The sequence below is a fragment of the Salmo salar genome, chromosome 01 (assembly GCF_965601325.2).
Source record: "Salmo salar chromosome 01, fSalSal1, whole genome shotgun sequence".
Lineage (NCBI taxonomy): Eukaryota > Metazoa > Chordata > Actinopteri > Salmoniformes > Salmonidae > Salmo > Salmo salar.
In genome coordinates, this window is record NC_138291.1 from 116,309,037 (window position 1) to 116,332,005 (window position 22,969).

Below are 22,969 nucleotides of genomic sequence, written 5' to 3' on the forward strand. Positions count from 1 at the left end.
GGCTAAAGTTCCTGGGGCCGTAGTGAGAGTCCTGGGCTGCAGTCAGCCTGGCTAAAGTTCCTGGGGCCGTAGTGAGAGTCCTGGGCTGCTGTCAGCCTGGCTAAAGTTCCTGGGGCCTGTCTTGTTTTGTACACTTTGTACAAAATAATAAAACGCAGAACTACAGGATGTTTCTTAACACAACTCTTTATTAACTAGCTACAACTACATGTTAGCCTATCTCCAACCACGATCAACTGCCCATGACCTAACCGTCTGGGTGGTCTTAACCAATCACCGCACAGTATGATACGGCGATAAAATGCATCCAATTATAATTCAGTATGTATTCACATATGAATATTACAGGGCCGTAGTTCCTTGAGAGTCCTGGGCTGCAGTCAGCCTGGCTAAAGTTCCTGGGGCCGTAGTGAGAGTCCTGGGCTGCAGTCAGCCTGGCTAAAGTTCCTGGGGCCGTAGTGAGAGTCCTGGGCTGCTGTCAGCCTGGCTAAAGTTCCTGGGGCCGTATTGAGAGTCCTGGGCTGCTGTCAGCCTGGCTAAAGTTCCTGGGGCCGTAGTTCCTTGAGAGAGTCCTGGGCTGTTGTGCTATGGCTGTGCTGTTTTGTCCTTACAGCATATTCATTATTGCCGTGAGAACACACACACACGCACCACGCGAGCCATCGGCAGTGATGATCGTCCACCTCGTGAATTTATACCATGTTAATCATCCTCCTATCTTTGAGGGATCAATACCCTCCTCCCATCAGTGTTAGTTAATAGCATCTATAGATCCATGTCCTTGGGGTGATTCAGTGAGTGTGTGCTCTTCCATACTGAACTGGCCCAGGGTCTGGTAGGTTGCAGTGCCAGCAGCATTGTGTCCCAGCTACAGTAGGAATGACTCAGAACAGGACACAATAGAGTGCCGTTCAGGAAGAACACAAATATCATGGCTGTACCTGGGGAGATGGAGAGTTAAGGACCTGAAATACTGAGTCACGGTCTGTCTGTTCTGTTTGCTCCATGCGTCAACAACAACACCATGGGATCACATAAAAAGTTGGTGTAAAATAATCCTCATTGTGCCCATAATTTTGACAAAATTGCAGGTGATGTCATAAAAGTTTGTTTGGAAATAAATCCAGGGACACTTTTTAATGGGCCAACAACAGGAGAGGAGAGAGAAGAAGTACAGCAAGAGGAACTGCCCCTCCCTACCTTCAGGCTCTGCTCAAACTCAACACCCCGAACACTCTGTTCTGCCACCTCTGGTGTCTTGGCCCTCCCACCCCTACGGGAGGGCAGCTCCCTCTCAGCCCAGTCCAAGCTCTTTATCTGTCCTGGCACCCCACTGGTGGAACCAGCTTCCCCTGAAGCTAGGACAGCAGAGTCCCTGTCCATCTTCTGAAAACATCTGAAACCCTACCTCTTCAAATAGTATCTTAAATAATCCTCCTCACAGTCCTCGCACTTAACCCCCCCCACACCCCTTCTAGCTCAGACTCTACTGACAGCTACGTTATTGAGGGAAAATCTACCTTCTATGCCTGTGATATGTGGTTGTCTCACCAAGCTATCTGATGATGAATGTACTCACTGTAAGTGGCTCTGGATAAGAGCATCTGCTAAATTACTAACATGTCAATTTAAAATGAGTAGGAGAGAGTAGGATGAGACGAGAGGAGGAAAGAGGACAGAGAGAGGAGAAGTAGAGAGGAGAAGAAATGAGAAAAGAGGAGAGCAGAGAAGAGAGAAGAGAAGAAGAGACAAGAGCAGAGAAGAGAAGAACAGAGAAGAGGAGAGATGAGAAGAGAGGAGAGCGGAGACAAGAGCATAGGAGAGAGAAGAGTAGAGAGAAGAGAGGAGAAGAGAGGAAAAGAGAAGAAAAAAGAAGAGAGAAGACGAGAGGAGAAGAGTGCATAGGAGAGAGGAGAAGAGAGGAGAAGAGAATTAAAAAGAGAAGAGAATCAGAGAGAGGAGAGCACAGGAGAGAGATATTACCAGTGTCTTGACTCCGTACTGTTTCTCCACTTTCTCTCTGAGCTGTTTGAAGCAGGCTTCCAGGCGTTCATGGAAAGGCCTCAGAGCCTCAGTCACTTTCTCTCCATGGATACGAACTCCATCAGCTAGGTAAGGGATCTGAAAACACACGTTGGTCACAACAGTTATCCTATGGGATTTGAACACACACACCAGTTATACTATAGGATTTCCACACACACGTCAAGATAGGGACATCAACAGTGTGTGTGTGTGTGTGTGTGTGTGTGTGTGTGTGTGTGTGTGTGTGTGTGTGTGTGTGTGTGTGTGTGTGTGTGTGTGTGTGTGTGTGTGTGTGTGTGTGTGTGTGTGTGTGTGTGTGTGTGTGTGTGTGTGTGTGTGTGTGTGTGTGTGTGTGTGTGTGTGTGTGTGTGTGTGTGTGTGTGTGTGTGTGTGTGTGTGTGTGTGTGTGTGTGTGTGTGTGTGTGTGTGTGTGTGTGTGTGTGTGTGTGTGTGTGTGTGTGTGTGTGTGTGTGTGTGTGTGTGTGTGTGTGTGTGTGTGTGTGTGTGTGTGTGTGTGTGTGTGTGTGTGTGTGTGTGTGTGTGTGTGTGTGTGTGTGTGTGTGTGTGTGTGTGTGTGTGTGTGTGTGTGTGTGTGTGTGTGTGTGTGTGTGTGTGTGTGTGTGTGTGTGTGTGTGTGTGTGTGTGTGTGTGTGTGTGTGTGTGTGTGTGTGTGTGTGTGTGTGTGTGTGTGTGTGTGTGTGTGTGTGTGTGTGTGTGTGTGTGTGTGTGTGTGTGTGTGTGTGTGTGTGTGTGTGTGTGTGTGTGTGTGTGTGTGTGTGTGTGTGTGTGTGTGTGTGTGTGTGTGTGTGTGTGTGTGTGTGTGTGTGTGTGTGTGTGTGTGTGTGTGTGTGTGTGTGTGTGTGTGTGTGTGTGTGTGTGTGTGTGTGTGTGTGTGTGTGTGTGTGTGTGTGTGTGTGTGTGTGTGTGTGTGTGTGTGTGTGTGTGTTGAGAAAGCCAAGGGAACTTGACCGTGTTCATTAAAGCCCCAGTAGAAAATAGAAGGCCTGGTTGCCGTCACCCCCGCCCCATGCTCCTACTCTCTGGACACGCTGTGTGTTTCCTTCTGTTATCACACTGCTCCTTTACATGACACAGCAACGCTAAGAGTACACTGGACTGACACAAGACTGACACAGGACTGATAGAGAGTGTACAAGTAGGCAGGCAGGTAGGGCGACGCACAATTGGCCCAGCATCGTCCGGGTTAGGGGAGGGTTTGGCCAGGGGGGTAGGCCGTCATTGAAAAACAAGAATTTATTCTTAACTGACTAGCCAGGTTAAATTAATGAATGAACTAAAAGGTAAGGGATTACATGTCTACAGTAAATGTCTGAGTCTTTATGATGCTATGAGAGAGCACATGCAAAGACACACATGATACATTGTAAACATCACATCATGTAACCACCCAGTAACGACAAAGTCAGATGATTCAACACATAGTATAACATGACATCATCTAACAGTGTCTAAAGACCCAAGGACAGATAGACATGCACCTGTTAATGAACTGACTGTTACAACTGTTAAGGCTGATGATAAACATGCACCTGTTAATGATCTGACTGTTACAACTGTTAAGGCTGATGATAGACATGCACCTGTTAATGATCTGACTGTTACAACTGTTAAGGCTGATGATAGACATGCACCTGTTAATGATCTGACTGTTACAACTGTTAAGGCTGATGATAGACATGCACCTGTTTATGATCTGACTGTTACAACTGTTAAGGCTGATGATAGACATGCACCTGTTAATGATCTGACCGTTACAACTGTTAAGGCTGATGATAGACATGCACCTGTTAATGATCTGACTGTTACAACTGTTAAGGCTGATGATAGACATGCACCTGTTAATGATCTGACCGTTACAACTGTTAAGGCTGATGATAGACATGCACCTGTTAATGATCTGACCGTTACAACTGTTAAGGCTGATGATAGACATGCACCTGTTAATGATCTGACTGTTACAACTGTTAAGGCTGATGATAGACATGCACCTGTTAATGATCTGACCGTTACAACTGTTAAGGCTGATGATAGACATGCACCTGTTTATGATCTGACCGTTACAACTGTTAAGGCTGATGATAGACATGCACCTGTTAATGATCTGACTGTTACAACTGTTAAGGCTGATGATAGACATGCACCTGGTAATGATCTGACCGTTACAACTGTTAAGGCTGATGATAGACATGCACCTGTTAATGATCTGACTGTTACAACTGTTAAGGCTGATGATAGACATGCACCTGTTTATGATCTGACCGTTACAACTGTTAAGGCTGATGATAGACATGCACCTGTTAATGATCTGACTGTTACAACTGTTAAGGCTGATGATAGACATGCACCTGTTAATGATCTGACTGTTACAACTGTTAAGGCTGATGATAGACATGCACCTGTTAATGATCTGACTGTTACAACTGTTAAGGCTGATGATAGACATGCACCTGGTAATGATCTGACCGTTACAACTGTTAAGGCTGATGATAGACATGCACCTGTTAATGATCTGACTGTTACAACTGTTAAGGCTGATGATAGACATGCACCTGGTAATGATCTGACCGTTACAACTGTTAAGGCTGATGATAGACATGCACCTGTTAATGAACTGACCGTTACAACTGTTAAGGCTGATGAGGAACTGAAAAAACTGTATGGTTGAAAGAGATGAGGCAAAAGGAGTGGCCAAGTCTGGCTGGACATCTGACTGGCTGACTTACTGCAAATTGAGAAATTATGCGACTAAACTCAACAAAGAAGAAGAAGAAACAGTATTATGAAGCCAAGATCAATGATATGAAGAATGGTGGAAAAAAAACATTGGAGTACTTTAAATGAAATTATGGGCACAAAGACAAATTCAACTCCATCTTTCAGTGAATCAGATGGCTTATCACAAAACCATTTGATGTTGCCAATTATTTTAATGATTACTTCATTGGCAAAGTGGGTAAATGTAGGCAGGAAATGCCAACAACGACCAGTGAGCCTTCATATTCATGCATAAAAAATGTGAATAATGAAAGAAAAGCATTGCATATTTTAATTTTGTAAAGTTAGTGTGGGAAAGGTAGAAAAATGATTTTTATTGATCAATAATGAAAAACCTCCTGGCATTAACAACTTGGATGGAAAGCTACTGAGGATGGTAGCTGACTCTATAGCCACTCCTATCTGTCATATCTTTAATCTGAGCCAAGAGGAAAGTCTTTGTCCTCAGGCCTGGAGGGAAGCCAAAGTCATTCCGCTACCCAAGAGTGGTAAAGCAGCCTTTACTGGTTCTAACAGTAGACCTATCAGCTTGCTGCCAGTTCTTAGCAAACTGTTGGAAAAAATAGTGTTTGACCAAATACAATGCTATTTCTCTGTAAACAAATTAACAAGACTTAAAGCTTATAGAGAAGGGCACTCAACATGTACTGTACTGACACACTTGACTGATAATTGGTGGAAAGAAATAGATAATGAGAAGATTGTGGGTACTGTTAGATGTCAGTTCAGCCTTTGATATTACTGACCACAACCTGTTGTTGAGAAAACTTGTGTTAATGTCTTTTCAACCTTCAGCCATATTGTGGATTCAGAGCTATCTATCTAATACAACACAGAGGGTTTTCTTTAATGGAAGCTTCTCTAATGTCAAACATGTAAAGTGTGGTGTACCGCTGGGCAGCTCTCTAGGCCCTCTACTCTTTTCTATTTTTACCAATGACCTGCCACTGGCGTTCAACAAAGCATGTGTGTCCATGTATGCTGATGATTCAAACATATTCACATCCACAACCACAGCTAATGAAGTCAGTGAAACCCTTAACTTCTTTCGGATCAGTGGGACACTAGCGTCAAATTAAATTACTATAAATATTTAACTTTCATAAAATCACAAGTGCAATACATCAAAATAAATCTTAACTTGTTGTTAATCCAGCCGCCGATTATCTGAGGACAGCGCCCCGCATAGAAACACATGAAAAACATATTTCAACCAGGCAGGTGCGACACGAAATTCAGAAATAGCGATATAAAAAAATGCCTTACCTTTGAAGATCTTCTTCTGTTGGCACTCCAAAAGGTCCCAGAAACATCACAAATCGTCCTTTTGTTCAATAAATTCCTTCTTTATATCACCAAAATGTCCATTTATTTGGCGCATTTGATTCAGAAATACACCGGTTCCAACTCGCCCAACATGACTACAAAGTATCTAATAAGTTACCTGTAAACTTGGTCCAAACATTTCAAACAACGTTCCTAATCCAACCTTAGATATCCTAAAACTTAAATAATCGATAAAATTTAAGACGGAATATACTGTGTTCAACAGAGGATAAAAACAACGTGGAGCGACCTCCTGGTCACGCGCGCCACACAGAAGAGTCCACTTGGCTTGACACTCACAATGAACAGCCCTACTTCTTCATTTCTCAAAAGAAAAACATCAACCAATTTCTAAAGACTGTTGACATCTAGTGGAAGCCATAGGAACTGCAACCAGGTTCCTCATAAATATTGTTTATAGTTACTACATGATTCCATATGCGTTATTTCATTGTTTTGATGTCTTCACTGATATTTTACAATGTAGAAAATAGTAAAAATAAAGAAAAACCCTGTAATGAGTAGGTGTGTCCAACACTTTTGACTGGTACTGTACGTGTAACTGTTAGATGTACACACACTACATGTTAATGTTTTTAAATGTATGCAAATAGTATGTTGTCTTTAAAGTCTTTTTGGTTATGTGTCGGACCACAGGAAGACGAGCTGTCGTCATTGTCATCGGCTAATAGGGGATCCTAATGAATCTAATCAAAACCCAGGACCCAGCCGAATATGATATATAGAATATAATATGGGCAATTAGGAAAACACTTCAGCTGCAGTCTGTCTCTCACTCTGCAAGCTACAGGGCATTCGGAAAGCATTCAGACCCCTTGACTTTTTCCACATTTTGTTAATTTACAGCCATATTCTAAAATTGATTAAATAGTCCCCCCCGCCGCCCAATCTACACACAATAACAAAGCAATACCATTTTTTAAAAATGTTAGCAAATTTATATTAAAAAAAGAACCTGAAATCACATTTACTTAATTATCCAGACACTTTATTCAGTACTTTGTTGAAACACCTTTGACAGCGATTACAGCCTTGAGTCTTCTTGGGTATGACGCTACAAGCTTGGCACACCTGTATTTGGGGGGTTTCTCCCCTTCTCTGCAGATCCTCTCAAGCTCTGTCAGGTTGGATAGGGAGCATCGCTGCACATCTATTTTCGAGTCTCTCCAGAGATGTTCGATCGGCTTCAAGTCCGGGTTCTGGCTGGGCCACTCAACGTCCTTGACTAGCCCAAGACACCTGCGTTGTCTTGGCTGTGTGCTTTGGGTCGTTGTCCTGTTGGAAGGTAAACCTTTGCCCCAATCTGAGGTCCTGAGGGCTCTGGAGCAGGTTTTCATCAAGGATCTCTTTGTACTTTGCTCCGTTCATCCTTCCCTCGATCCTGACTAGTCACCCAGTCCCTGCCACTGAAAAACATCCCCACAGCATGATGCTGCCACCACTATGCTTCACCGTAGGGATGTTTCCAGGTTTCCTCCAGATGTGACGCTTGGAATTCAGGCCAAAGAGTTCAATCTTGGTTTCATCAGACCAGAGAATCATGTTTCTCATGGTCAGAGTCCTTTAGGTGCCTTTTGGCAAACTCCACGTGGGCTGTCATGTGCCTGCAGAGATGGTTGTCCTCCTGGAAGGTTCTCCCATCTCCACAGAAGAACTCTGAAGCTCTGTCAGAGGGACCATTGAGTTCTTGGTCACCTTCCAGACCAAGGCCTTTCTCCCCCGATTGCTATGTTTGGCCGTGCTGCCAGCTCTAGGAAGAGTCTTGGTGGTTCCAAACTTCTTCCATTTAAGAATGATGGAGGCCACTGTGTTCTTGGGGACCTTCAATGCTGCAGAAATGTGTTGGTACCCTTCCCCAGATCTGTGCCTCGACACAATCCTGTCTGGGAGCTCTACGGACAATTCCTTCGACCTCAAGGCTTGGTTTTTGCTCTGATATGCACTGTCAACTGTGGGACCTTATATAGACAGGTGTGTGCCTTTCCAAATCAAGTCCAATCAATTGAATTTACCACAGGTGGACTCCAATCAAGTTGTAGAAACATCTCAAGGATGATCAATAGAAACAGGATGCACCTGAGCTCAATTTCGAGTCTTATAGCAAAGGGTCTGAATACTTATGTAAATAAGGTATTTCTGTTTATTTTTAATACATTTGCAAAAATTCCCACAAAAACTGTTTTGCTTGTCATTATGGGGTATTGTGTATACACTAATGAGGAGTTTTTTTAATTACTTTAATCCAGAATAAGGCTGTGACGTACAAAATGTGGAAAAAGGGAAGGTGTCTGAATAGTTTCCAAATGCAGTGTAGCTCCATCTGGTCAGTGGAGGAAGTGTAATCCCAAGGGGAGACAGTGGCATCTTAGAGTTAGTTTTTCTACAGCCAGGAGGCTCTGGAAACAGATCGTGTTTGACTTTATAACAGGCAGAGTGTCCCTACAGCCAATCATCTTAGAGAGTTAGTTTTTCTACAGCCAGGAGGCTCTGGTAACAGATCGTGTTTGACTTTATAACAGGCTGGGTGTCCCTACAGCCAATGGTTTAATTACAGTTAGGTGATGGTGCCTTATAGCAGGGATTTGTATTTGTCTCTCCTCGGGGACCCCAAGCCATCCACGTTTTGGATCTATTCCAGAGCGATCACACCTGATTCAAGTCGTCAGCTAAATCACCAAGCCCTTGATCAGGTGAATCAGGTGAGCTAGTTCAGAGCTACAACAACACTGTAAAACATCAGGAGGTCACAGAGGAGAGGTTAGAAAACCACAGGTCTGCAGAATGTCTCTCAAAGAATGACTAGAATATTACAACAAATAATATAGTACTTCCTCCTTCCCAGGTTTGAACATACAACTGTTCCTTTGTTTATATAAAAACAAATATTGTTCAAGTTATGACTAAAATAATATCCAATTAAAAAAAAGGCATGCTTGTGGATTAATATGTGGAAATAAGTTAAAGGCACACAAAGAAAAAATGTAATCCTATTACAATGGATTTAGTGCAGGTCTTTGGCTGCATGCAGTCACATAAAGAGGTTTTATTTACAGTATACGCTTCCACAGCCAACAGACACTCTGCCCTCACCGCTCCACCGTATACAGCATCTTCAGTACAGTGTCTTTATGGCTTACATATTCACAGCAGCCAAACGCCTGACTAAAGGGTTTACTCTGACAACAAAGAGGTGTGTGAAGTCTCTGGTAAAGAGTGTGGAGAGAGAGAGAGAGAGAGAGAGAGAGAGAGAGAGAGAGAGAGAGAGAGAGAGAGAGAGAGAGAGAGAGAGGGATAATGTCTGCATTAACCTATACAAGTCCTCTGAGTGTTCTAGTCTCCTATACTATACAGAGGGAACACTGGCCTTGTACAGCAGTAGTCTCCTATACAGAGGGAACACTGGCCTTGTACAGCAGTAGTCTCCTATACTATACAGAGGGAACACTGACCTTGTACAGCAGTAGTCTTCTATACTATACAGAGGGAACACTGGCCTTGTACAGCAGTAGTCTTCTATACTATACAGAGGGAACACTGGCCTTGTACAGCAGTAGTCTTCTATACTATACAGAGGGAACACTGGCCTTGTACAGCAGTAGTCTTCTATACTATACAGAGGGAACACTGGCCTTGTACAGCAGTAGTCTTCTATACTATACAGAGGGAACACTGGCCTTGTACAGCAGTAGTCTCCTATACAAAGGGAACACTGGCCTGGTACAGCAGTAGTCTCCTATACTATACAGAGGGAACACTGGCCTTGTACAGCAGTAGTCTTCTATACTATACAGAGGGAACACTGGCCTTGTACAGCAGTAGTCTTCTATACTATACAGAGGGAACACTGGCCTTGTACAGCAGTGGTCTTCTATACTATACAGAGGGAACACTGGCTAGCAAAGGAGATAGATACAGAGCCCAGACATACTGATAGATACAGAGCCCAGACACACTGATAGATACAGAGCCCAGACATACTGATAGATACAGAGCCCAGACACACTGATAGATACAGAGCCCAGACACACTGATAGATACAGAGCCCAGACAGATACAGATAGATACAGAGCCCAGACACACTGATAGATACAGAGCCCAGACACACAGATAGATACAGAGCCCAGACACACAGATAGATACAGAGCCCAGACACACAGATAGATACAGAGCCCAGACATACAGATAGATACAGAGCCCAGACACACAGATAGATACAGAGCCCAGACACACAGATAGATACAGAGCCCAGACACACTGATAGATACAGAGCCCAGACACACTGATAGATACAGAGCCCAGACACACTGATAGATACAGAGCCCAGACACACTGATAGATACAGAGCCCAGACACACTGATAGATACAGAGCCCAGACACACTGATAGATACAGAGCCCAGACACACTGATAGATACAGAGCCCAGACACACTGATAGATACAGAGCCCAGACACACTGATAGATACAGAGCCCAGACACACTGATAGATACAGAGCCCAGACAGATACAGATAGATACAGAGCCCAGACACACTGATAGATACAGAGCCCAGACACACTGATAGATACAGAGCCCAGACACACTGATAGATACAGAGCCCAGACAGAGATAGATACAGAGCCCAGACATACTGATAGATACAGAGCCCAGACACACTGATAGATACAGAGCCCAGACATACTGATAGATACAGAGCCCAGACACACTGATAGATACAGAGCCCAGACACACTGATAGATACAGAGCCCAGACATACTGATAGATACAGAGCCCAGACACACTGATAGATACAGAGCCCAGACATACTGATAGATACAGAGCCCAGACATACTGATAGATACAGAGCCCAGACACACTGATAGATATAGAGCCCAGACAGAGATAGATACAGAGCCCAGACACACTGATAGATACAGAGCCCAGACAGAGATAGATACAGAGCCCAGACAGAGATAGATACAGAGCCCAGACAGAGATAGATACAGAGCCCAGACATACTGATAGATACAGAGCCCAGACACACTGATAGATACAGAGCCCAGACAGAGATAGATACAGAGCCCAGACAGAGATAGATACAGAGCCCAGACATACTGATAGATACAGAGCCCAGACACACTGATAGATACAGAGCCCAGACATACAGATAGATACAGAGCCCAGACATACAAATAGATACAGAGCCCAGACACACTGATAGATACAGAGCCCAGACACACTGATAGATACAGAGCCCAGACAGATACAGATAGATACAGAGCCCAGACATACAGATAGATACAGAGCCCAGACAGATACAGATAGATACAGAGCCCAGACACACTGATAGATACAGAGCCCAGACATACAGATAGATACAGAGCCCAGACACACTGATAGATACAGAGCCCAGACATACAGATAGATACAGAGCCCAGACACAATGATAGATACAGAGCCCAGACATACAGATAGATACAGAGCCCAGACACACTGATAGATACAGAGCCCAGACACACTGATAGATACAGAGCCCAGACATACAGATAGATACAGAGCCCAGACATACAGATAGATACAGAGCCCAGACACACTGATAGATACAGAGCCCAGACACACTGATAGATACAGAGCCCAGACAGATACAGATAGATACAGAGCCCAGACATACAGATAGATACAGAGCCCAGACAGATACAGATAGATACAGAGCCCAGACACACTGATAGATACAGAGCCCAGACATACAGATAGATACAGAGCCCAGACACACTGATAGATACAGAGCCCAGACATACAGATAGATACAGAGCCCAGACACACTGATAGATACAGAGCCCAGACATACAGATAGATACAGAGCCCAGACACACTGATAGATACAGAGCCCAGACACACTGATAGATACAGAGCCCAGACACACTGATAGATACAGAGCCCAGACAGATACAGATAGATACAGAGCCCAGACACACTGATAGATACAGAGCCCAGACATACTGATAGATACAGAGCCCAGACAGAGATAGATAGATACAGAGCCCAGACACACTGATAGATACAGAGCCCAGACATACTGATAGATACAGAGCCCAGACAGAGATAGATACAGAGCCCAGACACACAGATAGATACAGAGCCCTATTGAGACTGACCCAGTTATAACAGGTCCTGGAACTATTGAGACTGACCCAGTTATAACAGGTCCTGGAACTATTGAGACATACCCAGTTATAACAGGTCCTGGAACTATTGAGACATACCCAGTTATAACAGGTCCTGGAACTATTGAGACTTACCCAATTATAACAAGTGCTGGAACTATTGAGACATACCCAGTTATAACAGGTCCTGGAACTATTGAAACTGACCCAGTTATAACAGGTCCTGGAACTATTGAGACTGACCCAGTTATAACAGGTCCTGGAACTATTGAGACATACCCAGTTATAACAGGTCCTGGAACTATTGAGACTGACCCAGTTATAACAGGTCCTGGAACTATTGAGACTGACCCAGTTATAACAGGTCCTGGAACTATTGAGACTGACCCAGTTATAACAGGTCCTGGAACTATTGAGACTGACCCAGTTATAACAGGTCCTGGAACTATTGAGACTGACCCAGTTATCACAGTTCCTGGACCTATTTTACAACATAATGTGTCATTTTCAAATGCTTTTTATTGACAATTCCAGATGTAGTATATTCCCATGTTTCTATGTTAAGGACATGTATGTGCTACAGTGGTCAGAGGTAACAGCGTGTGGGGGAGTTGCTACTGACTCAACTAATACAAAGGGCCACATGTGTGATGATGGACAGGGCTGGCCTATAGGGTTGACCTTACAGAGACAGAGGTTTATCTTCGGGACGTCACAAAGCAGTGGACTGTTTGTTGATGTGTTCTGTTACACAAACTACAGTAAAAGCTTCTCCGCTATATGAAGATGGATGAGATGAGGCTTTACAGTCACCCTCCTCTGATATTAACCACCTTCATCATCACCACAGGAAGACAGAGAGAGGAGAGAGAGACAGAGACAGGAGAGAGAGACACACAGAGAGACAGAGAGAGAGACACAGAGAGAGACAGAGACAGAGAGAGAGAGAGAGACACAGACAGAGAGAGAGACAGCGAGACACACACAGCGAGACACACACAGAGAGAGACACACACAGAGAGAGACACACCACACAGAGAGACAGAGACAGAGAGAGACAGAGACAGAGAGAGAGAAATTAAGGGAGGTGGGGGGAAAGGGTGGATAGAGAGGGAGTAGGGGAAAGAGCAACACAGAGAAAGTAGGAGAGGAGGGAGGGGGAAAGGGTGGAGAAAAAGAGAGGAGGGGAAGAGTGAGAGAGGGAAAGTTAAATAGAGAAAGAGTGATGGGGGAAAGAGAAAAGGTGAGAAAAATAGAGAGCGAAGGAGACAGAGAGAGAGCTTGAAGGAGAGAAAGTGCTGTGGCAAGATCCACACCGTTTCCCAGGATACCCGTGTCTTTTTATAGTATCATCATCAGGAAGAGGATGATATAACAGCACAGTGGTGGCATGGCAACAGATTAGAATACGATTACCCTAGGTGACAGAATCCTGTTAGGTTACCGCAGATAGAAGACCTGCACATTCCATAACACCTCATGATGCTGAGACAGGCCTTTAATCTGACTCTACACATATGGTTTGGCCTGGCAACGCCAACACATTCCATAACACCTCATGATGCTGAGACAGGCCTTTAATCTGACTCTACACATATGGTTTGGCCTGGCAACGCCAACACATTCCATAACACCTCATGATGCTGAGACAGGCCTTTAATCTGACTCTACACATATGGTTTGGCCTGGCAACGCCAACACATTCCATAACACCTCATGATGCTGAGACAGGCCTTTAATCTGACTCTACACATATGGTTTGGCCTGGCAACGCCAACACATTCCATAACACCTCATGATGCTGAGACAGGCCTTTAATCTGACTCTACACATATGGTTTGGCCTGGCAACGCCAACACATTCCATAACACCTCATGATGCTGAGACAGGCCTTTAATCTGACTCTACACATATGGTTTGGCCTGGCAACGCCAACACATTCCATAACACCTCATGATGCTGAGACAGGCCTTTAATCTGACTCTACACATATGGTTTGGCCTGGCAACGCCAACACATTCCATAACACCTCATGATGCTGAGACAGGCCTTTAATCTGACTCTACACATATGGTTTGGCCTGGCAACGCCAACACATTCCATAACACCTCATGATGCTGAGACAGGCCTTTAATCTGACTCTACACATATGGTTTGGCCTGGCAACGCCAACACATTCCATAACACCTCATGATGCTGAGACAGGCCTTTAATCTGACTCTACACATATGGTTTGGCCTGGCAACGCCAACACATTCCATAACACCTCATGATGCTGAGACAGGCCTTTAATCTGACTCTACACATATGGTTTGGCCTGGCAACGCCAACACATTCCATAACACCTCATGATGCTGAGACAGGCCTTTAATCTGACTCTACACATATGGTTTGGCCTGGCAACGCCAACACATTCCATAACACCTCATGATGCTGAGACAGGCCTTTAATCTGACTCTACACATATGGTTTGGCCTGGCAACGCCAACACATTCCATAACACCTCATGATGCTGAGACAGGCCTTTAATCTGACTCTACACATATAGTTGGCCTGGTAACGCCAACACAATACCACTTGGTACACGAAGGTAAATGACCTCAGAGGACCCGTGATACAGAGGGTTTCTGATTGGACACATTATGGACCCTGCTCAGCTTGAGGATTAGGTATGTGAACCAAATATCACCCTTTCACCCTAAGGGCCCTGGTCAACAGTAGTGCACTATGGGAAGGGTGTACGGTACTGTAACTACTGCTTCACTTAACTATACTGTCCTGCTTCTACTGCTATGAACTGATGCTGTCCTGTACTCTAGTACTAGTACAGGGTAGTACAGTATACTGTAGTATAACTAAGCTGCTCTACTGTACTCTAGTATTAGTACAGGGTAGTAGAGTATACAGTCGTGGCCAAAAGTTGAGAATGTCACAAATATTAATTTCCATAAAGTTTGCTGCTTCAATGTCTTTAGATATTTTTGTCAGATGTTACTATGGAATACTGAAGTATAAGTACAAGCATTTCATAAGTGTCAAAGGCTTTTATTGACAATTACATGAAGTTGATGCAAAGAGTCAATATTTGCAGTGTTGACCGTTCTTTTCAAGACCTCTGCAATCCGCCCTGGCCACATCCTGCTGTTCTACTTCAGTGTTTCTATGATCCCATGTTCTACAGTAACTACACTGACCCATATGCTGTCTATTTACAGTAACTACACTGACCCATATGCTGTCTATTTACAGTAACTACACCGAGCCATATGCTGTCTATCTACAGTAACTACACTGACCCATATGCTGTCTATTTACAGTAACTACACCGACCCATATGCTGTCTATCTACAGTAACTACACTGACCCATAATGCTGTCTATTTACAGTAACTACACTGACCCATAATGCTGTCTATTTACAGTAACTACACTGACCCATAATGCTGTCTATTTACAGTAACTACACTGAACCATATGCTGTCTACTTACAGTAACTACACTGACCCATATGCTGTCTATTTACAGTAACTACACTGACCCATATGCTGTCTATCTACAGTAACTACACTGACCCATATGCTGTCTATTTACAGTAACTACACCGACCCATATGCTGTCTATCTACAGTAACTACACTGACCCATATGCTGTCTATTTACAGTAACTACACTGATCCATATGCTGTCTATCTACAGTAACTTCACTGACCCATAATGCTGTCTATCTACAGTAACTACACCGACCCATATGCTGTCTATTTACAGTAACTACACCGACCCATATGCTGTCTATCTACAGTAACTACACTGACCCATATGCTGTCTATTTACAGTAACTACACTGATCCATATGCTGTCTATCTACAGTAACTACACCGACCCATATGCTGTCTATTTACAGTAACTACACCGACCCATATGCTGTCTATCTACAGTAACTACACTGACCCATATGCTGTCTATTTACAGTAACTACACTGATCCATATGCTGTCTATCTACAGTAACTACACCGACCCATATGCTGTCTATTTACAGTAACTACACCGACCCATATGCTGTCTATTTACAGTAACTACACTGATCCATATGCTGTCTATCTACAGTAACTACACTGACCCATAATGCTGTCTATGATAGGTTTACAGATAATGTGCTATTTGTCATGTTCCTGTGGGTCTTCTGTAGCTCAGTTGGTAGAATGACTCTTGCAACGCCGTGATAATGAGTTCGATTCCCAGGACCATCCGTGTGTAAAACGTATAACACTTTGGATGAAAGAGTCTGCTAAATGACACATTATTATTATATTACTGCATGTTCATCCTGTGCTGCCCTACCAAGCAAACAGGCACTAACTGCTAATTTCTTCCAAAATGAGTTAATGTCATTTTTACTACATTAAATACATGTTTAACCATGTGGACAAGTATCCTGCCTCTATTGTATTGTGTTCAGGAGACAAAAGGGGGGCCATGTTAGCAGAAACTGCATAAAGTTACTGTGAAACCAAGTTACCACAACAGAAGAGAACTGTAAATCACTGTCACTACGGCAATGGCAGGAGGAAACGCGTCTGACCTGGTGTATCTGTTTAAACGCTGACTAAAACTAAAGCAGTGAAGTGAGGTGTCTGACCTGGTGTTTCTGTTTAAACGCTGACTAAAACTAAAGCAGTGAAGTGGGGTGTCTGACCTGGTGTTTCTGTTTAAATGCTAACTAAAACTAAAGCAGTGAAGTGGGGTGTCTGACCTGGTGTTTCTGTTTAAACGCTGACTAAAACTAAAGCAGTGAAGTGGGGTGTCTGACCTGGTGTTTCTGTTTAAACGCTGACTAAAACTAAAGCAGTGAAGTGAGGTGTCTGACCTGGTGTTTCTGTTTAAACGCTGACTAAAACTAAAGCAGTGAAGTGAGGTGTCTGACCTGGTGTTTCTGTTTAAACGCTGACTAAAACTAAAGCAGTGAAGTGGGGTGTCTGACCTGGTGTTTCTGTTTAAACGCTGACTAAAACTAAAGCAGTGAAGTGGGGTGTCTGACCTGGTGTTTCTGTTTAAACGCTGACTAAAACTAAAGCAGTGAAGTGAGGTGTCTGACCTGGTGTTTCTGTTTAAACGCTGACTAAAACTAAAGCAGTGAAGTGGGGTGTCTGACCTGGTGTTTCTGTTTAAACGCTGACTAAAACTAAAGCAGTGAAGTGGGGTGTCTGACCTGGTGTTTCTGTTTAAACGCTGACTAAAACTAAAGCAGTGAAGTGAGGTGTCTGACCTGGTGTTTCTGTTTAAACGCTGACTAAAACTAAAGCAGTGAAGTGAGGTGTCTGACCTGGTGTTTCTGTTTAAACGCTGACTAAAACTAAAGCAGTGAAGTGGGGTGTCTGACCTGGTGTTTCTGTTTAAACGCTGACTAAAACTAAAGCAGTGAAGTGGGGTGTCTGACCTGGTTTTTCTGTTTAAACGCTGACTAAAACTAAAGCAGTGAAGTGAGGTGTCTGACCTGGTGTTTCTGTTTAAACGCTGACTAAAACTAAAGCAGTGAAGTGAGGTGTCTGACCTGGTGTTTCTGTTTAAACGCTGACTAAAACTAAAGCACTGAAGTGAGGTGTCTGACCTGGTGTTTCTGTTTAAACGCTGACTAAAACTAAAGCAGTGAAGTGAGGTGTCTGACCTGGTGTTTCTGTTTAAACGCTGACTAAAACTAAAGCAGTGAAGTGAGGTGTCTGACCTGGTGTTTCTGTTTAAACGCTGACTAAAACTAAAGCAGTGAAGTGAGGTGTCTGACCTGGTGTTTCTGTTTAAACGCTGACTAAAACTAAAGCAGTGAAGTGAGGTGTCTGACCTGGTGTTTCTGTTTAAACGCTGACTAAAACTAAAGCAGTGAAGTGAGGTGTCTGACCTGGTGTTTCTGTTTAAACGCTGACTAAAACTAAAGCAGTGAAGTGGGGTGTCTGACCTGGTGTTTCTGTTTAAACGCTGACTAAAACTAAAGCAGTGAAGTGGGGTGTCTGACCTGGTGTTTCTGTTTAAACGCTGACTAAAACTAAAGCAGTGAAGTGAGGTGTCTGACCTGGTGTTTCTGTTTAAACGCTGACTAAAACTAAAGCAGTGAAGTGAGGTGTCTGACCTGGTGTTTCTGTTTAAACGCTGACTAAAACTAAAGCAGTGAAGTGAGGTGTATTATTTCTTCTGACATGCTGTGCTGTCCAGCTCAGACACTCTGTCTCTTATTTGTGGCCGAAAAGATTCTAACACTCAATTAAATAAACAAAGCAGAGGCAATGAAACAGAGGAGGAACTCTTGGTAATATACTGTCTCTTCAACAAGAGGAGATCTTCCTGGGTAATATACTGTCTCTTCAACAAGAGGAGATCTTCCTGGGTAATATACTGTCTCTTCAACAAGAGGAGATCTTCCTGGTAATATACTGTCTCTTCAACAAGAGGAGATCTTCCTGGGTAATATACTGTCTCTTCAACAAGAGGAGATCTTCCTGGGTAATATACTGTCTCTTCAACAAGAGGAGATCTTCCTGGGTAATATACTGTCTCTTCAACAAGAGGAGATCTTCCTGGGTAATATACTGTCTCTTCAACAAGAGGAGATCTTCCTGGGTAATATACTGTCTCTTCAACAAGAGGAGATCTTCCTGGGTAATATACTGTCTCTTCAACAAGAGGAGATCTTCCTGGGTAATATACTGTCTCTTCAACAAGAGGAGATCTTCCTGGGTAATATACTGTATCTTCAACAAGAAGAGATCTTTGAAAATAGACAGCAAGACTTGAACCCTCATGTGCCCTACAACAAGTAAGGTAGTAGGTATATACCCTACTTGTTGTAGGGTACACCTCCTCTAAAAGGAAGTGTAGTATCCCTGTTAATAAATCAATCAATCAATCAATCAATTGTTGTACATGTAGACTAAATTACATTACTGTCCCTCCAACTTCCTCATTCTGAAAGTGAACGTGTCGTTCAGTGTATTACCCAGCAGCACTTCTGCTACGTGAGACGGATAGAAGCACATGTGACATCATCTGACCCCAATAAACCACCTGCACAACAGGAAACTGTCACAGTATTAACGGTCCTTCATCAACCACTCAGATGACTAAACCACCTGCACAACAGGAAACTGTCACAGTATTAACGGTCCTTCATCAACCACTCAGATGACTAAACCACCTGCACAACAGGAAACTGTCACAGTATTAACGGTCCTTCATCAACCACTCAGATGACTAAACCACCTGCACAACAGGAAACTGTCACAGTATTAACGGTCCTTCATCAACCACTCAGATGACTAAACCACCTGCACAACAGGAAACTGTCACAGTATTAACGGTCCTTCATCAACCACTCAGATGACTAAACCACCTGCACAACAGGAAACTGTCACAGTATTAACGGTCCTTCATCAACCACTCAGATGACTAAAATCACGTCAAAGTCAAACAGAGGGAAAGTCAACAGCACACTTTGCAAAATTCTAATTGGAGGGGAAAAGAGAAACTTCCACCCCAAATCTGTCAACTCAGAAGAATATTATTTTCTGAAGGTACATTGCAAAAGAGGTTAGGACTCCACAGAGATACCAGGAGGAAGATATGCCGAGCATGTCAATGCTCTAAAAATAAAATGACGCTAAATGTGTGTGTGTTTGAGCGTGAGAGTGCATTCCTCTGTGTCTCTATGCGTCTGTGTCTCTATGTGTGTGTGTCTCTATGTGTGTGTGTGGGTGCAAGTGTGCATGCCTCTGTGTCTCTATGTGTGTGTGTCTCTCTCTGTGTGTGTGTGTGAGTGCGAGTGTACATGCCTCTGTGTCTCTATGTGTGTGTGTCTCTGTGTGTGTGCGTGAATGGAGATAATATAAATATATTTCTGTATGAGTCACCTAGCCTAGGGAACGAGGTAGACATCTACTCTGTATGAGTCACCTAGCCTAGGGAACGAGGTAGTCGTCTACTCTGTATGAGTCACCTAGCCTAGGGAACGAGGTAGTCATCTACTCTGTATGAGTCACCTTGCCTAGGGCATGAGGTAGTCATCTACTCTGTATGAGTCACCTAGCCTAAGGAACGAGGTAGTCATCTACTCTGTATGAGTCACCTAGCCTAGGGAACGAGGTAGACATCTACTCTGTATGAGTCACCTAGCCTAGGGAACGAGGTAGTCATCTACTCTGTATGAGTCACCTAGCATAGGGAACGAGGTAGTCATCTACTCTGTATGAGTCACCTAGCCTAGGGAACGAGGTAGTCATCTACTCTGTATGAGTCACCTAGCCTAGGGAACGAGGTAGTCATCTACTCTGTATGAGTCACCTAGCCTAGGGAACGAGGTAGTCATCTACTCTGTATGAGTCACCTAGCCTAGGGAACGAGGTAGTCATCTACTCTGTATGAGTCACCTTGCCTAGGGAACGAGGTAGACATCTACTCTGTATGAGTCACCTAGCCTAGGGAACGAGGTAGTCATCTACTCTCTATGAGTCACCTAGCCTAGGGAATGAGGTAGTCATCTACTCTGTATGAGTCACCTAGCCTAGGGAACGAGGTAGTCATCTACTCTGTATGAGTCACCTAGCCTAGGGAACGAGGTAGACATCTACTCTGTATGAGTCACCTAGCCTAGGGAACGAGGTAGACATCTACTCTGTATGAGTCACCTAGCCTAGGGAACGTGGTAGACATCTACTCTGTATGAGTCACCTAGCCTAGGGAACGAGGTAGACATCTACTCTGTATGAGTCACCTAGGGAACGAGGTAGTCATCTACTCTGTATGAGTCACCTAGGGAACGAGGTAGACCATCTACTCTGTATGAGTCACCTAGGGAACGAGGTAGACATCTACTCTGTATGAGTCACCTAGGGAACGAGGTAGACACCTACTCTGTATGAGTCACCTAGGGAACGAGGTAGCCATCTACTCTGTATGAGTCACCTAGGGAACGAGGTAGACATCTACTCTGTATGAGTCACCTAGGGAACGAGGTAGACATCTACTCTGTATGAGTCACCTAGAGAACGAGGTAGACTTCTACTCTGTATGAGTCACCTAGGGAACGAGGTAGACATCTACTCTGTATGAGTCACCTAGGGAACGAGGTAGACATCTACTCTGTATGAGTCACCTAGGGAACGAGGTAGACATCTACTCTGTATGAGTCACCTAGGGAACGAGGTAGACATCTACTCTGTATGAGTCACCTAGGGAACGAGGTAGACATCTACTCTGTATGAGTCACCTAGAGAACGAGGTAGACATCTACTCTGTATGAGTCACCTAGGGAACGAGGTAGGTTTCTACTCTGTATGAGTCACCTAGAGAACGAGGTAGACATCTACTCTGTATGAGTCACCTAGGGAACGAGGTAGACATCTACTCTGTATGAGTCACCTAGGGAACGAGGTAGACGTCTACTCTGTATGAGTCACCTAGGGAACGAGGTAGACATCTACTCTGTATGAGTCACCTAGGGAACGAGGTAGACATCTACTCTGTATGAGTCACCTAGAGAACGAGGTAGACATCTACTCTGTATGAGTCACCTAGGGAACGAGGTAGACATCTACTCTGTATGAGTCACCTAGAGAACGAGGTAGACATCTACTCTGTATGAGTCACCTAGGGAACGAGGTAGATTTCTACTCTGTATGAGTCACCTAGAGAACGAGGTAGACATCTACTTTCTTCTAGAGGAGACTGTTCACATTCTATTACTATTCAAGGGCTCAGCAAGAAATGGTAAAACACAACAATCATCTATTCTGATGTAGAAGAAAACAAACCAATTGAAATAATTTCCCCTCGACAAGTAACTGACGGGGGAACATCCTATGACAGAGTCTTGAAGAGAGAGAGAGAGAGAGATGGAGAGAGACAGAGAGAGAGAGAGATGGAGAGAGAGAGTGTGTGTGTGTGAGTGAGTGTGTGTTGAGCAATTAGAGCTTTTAGAGGGTTGGTTCGGTTTCGGTCCGATTATATAATAATTATCACGGATATCGGGTTTCAATGTTGATCTTTTTTTATACATTAAATGCACTATACATTATGTGGGTTGAATGCTGTAACGACACAGAATAAAATAATGAATTAAAAGTCCCATGATGGTAGTGTTTGTCCATTACTGCTTATCACTTATTAACCATAATTTATTCACATTATTTTAGTAAAAAATAAATATATATTTGATGACTATTATTTAATTCCAAGTCACCATCTCATATCGGACTGCTGTCTAAGCTCTCTGGCATAATCACTATTTAACTAGTTCTTCAAAGTAAATAAGACATTTAATACCAACTATCAATCTTAGATCAACTGCATGCTACCCCTCTGGATGTTGTGTTCTCCGTGTCTCCGTGTTCTCCGTCTCTCCGTGTTCTCCGTGTCTCCGTACAGACCAGACAAGTTTAAACTTTTCACTCGTGAGTTCCATTTTTTTTTTAAATAATGTTTTATGTGTGTGATGTCAGAATGCCCTCACTGTTCCAAAATGTGATTGTTATGCAACAGGGCAGTTATGCCGTGTTCAAAACAACTGGGAACTTGGAAAAATACAAGGTAAAATCATGACGTCAGTGATCTTCAGGTCGGAAAGTCGGAGCTCTAGAAAAGAGGCCTGAGTTCCCGAGTTGGAATTCCGAGTTGGATGATC

The 22,969-nt window shown here is 43.7% G+C and overlaps 1 protein-coding gene across 2 annotated transcripts in view; it reads right to left on the bottom strand.

Annotated features, from left to right (window-relative positions):
- The window catches only part of LOC106591860 (dedicator of cytokinesis protein 1), a 747,377-nt gene that overhangs the window by 21,827 nt on the left and 702,581 nt on the right, over positions 1 to 22,969 (bottom strand). For both annotated transcript variants that reach the window (XM_045687698.2, XM_045687696.2), the window contains exon 47: positions 1,984 to 2,121. In XM_045687698.2, the coding sequence (XP_045543654.2) occupies positions 1,984 to 2,121 (138 nt within the window). The remainder of the gene's footprint in view (positions 1 to 1,983; positions 2,122 to 22,969) is intronic.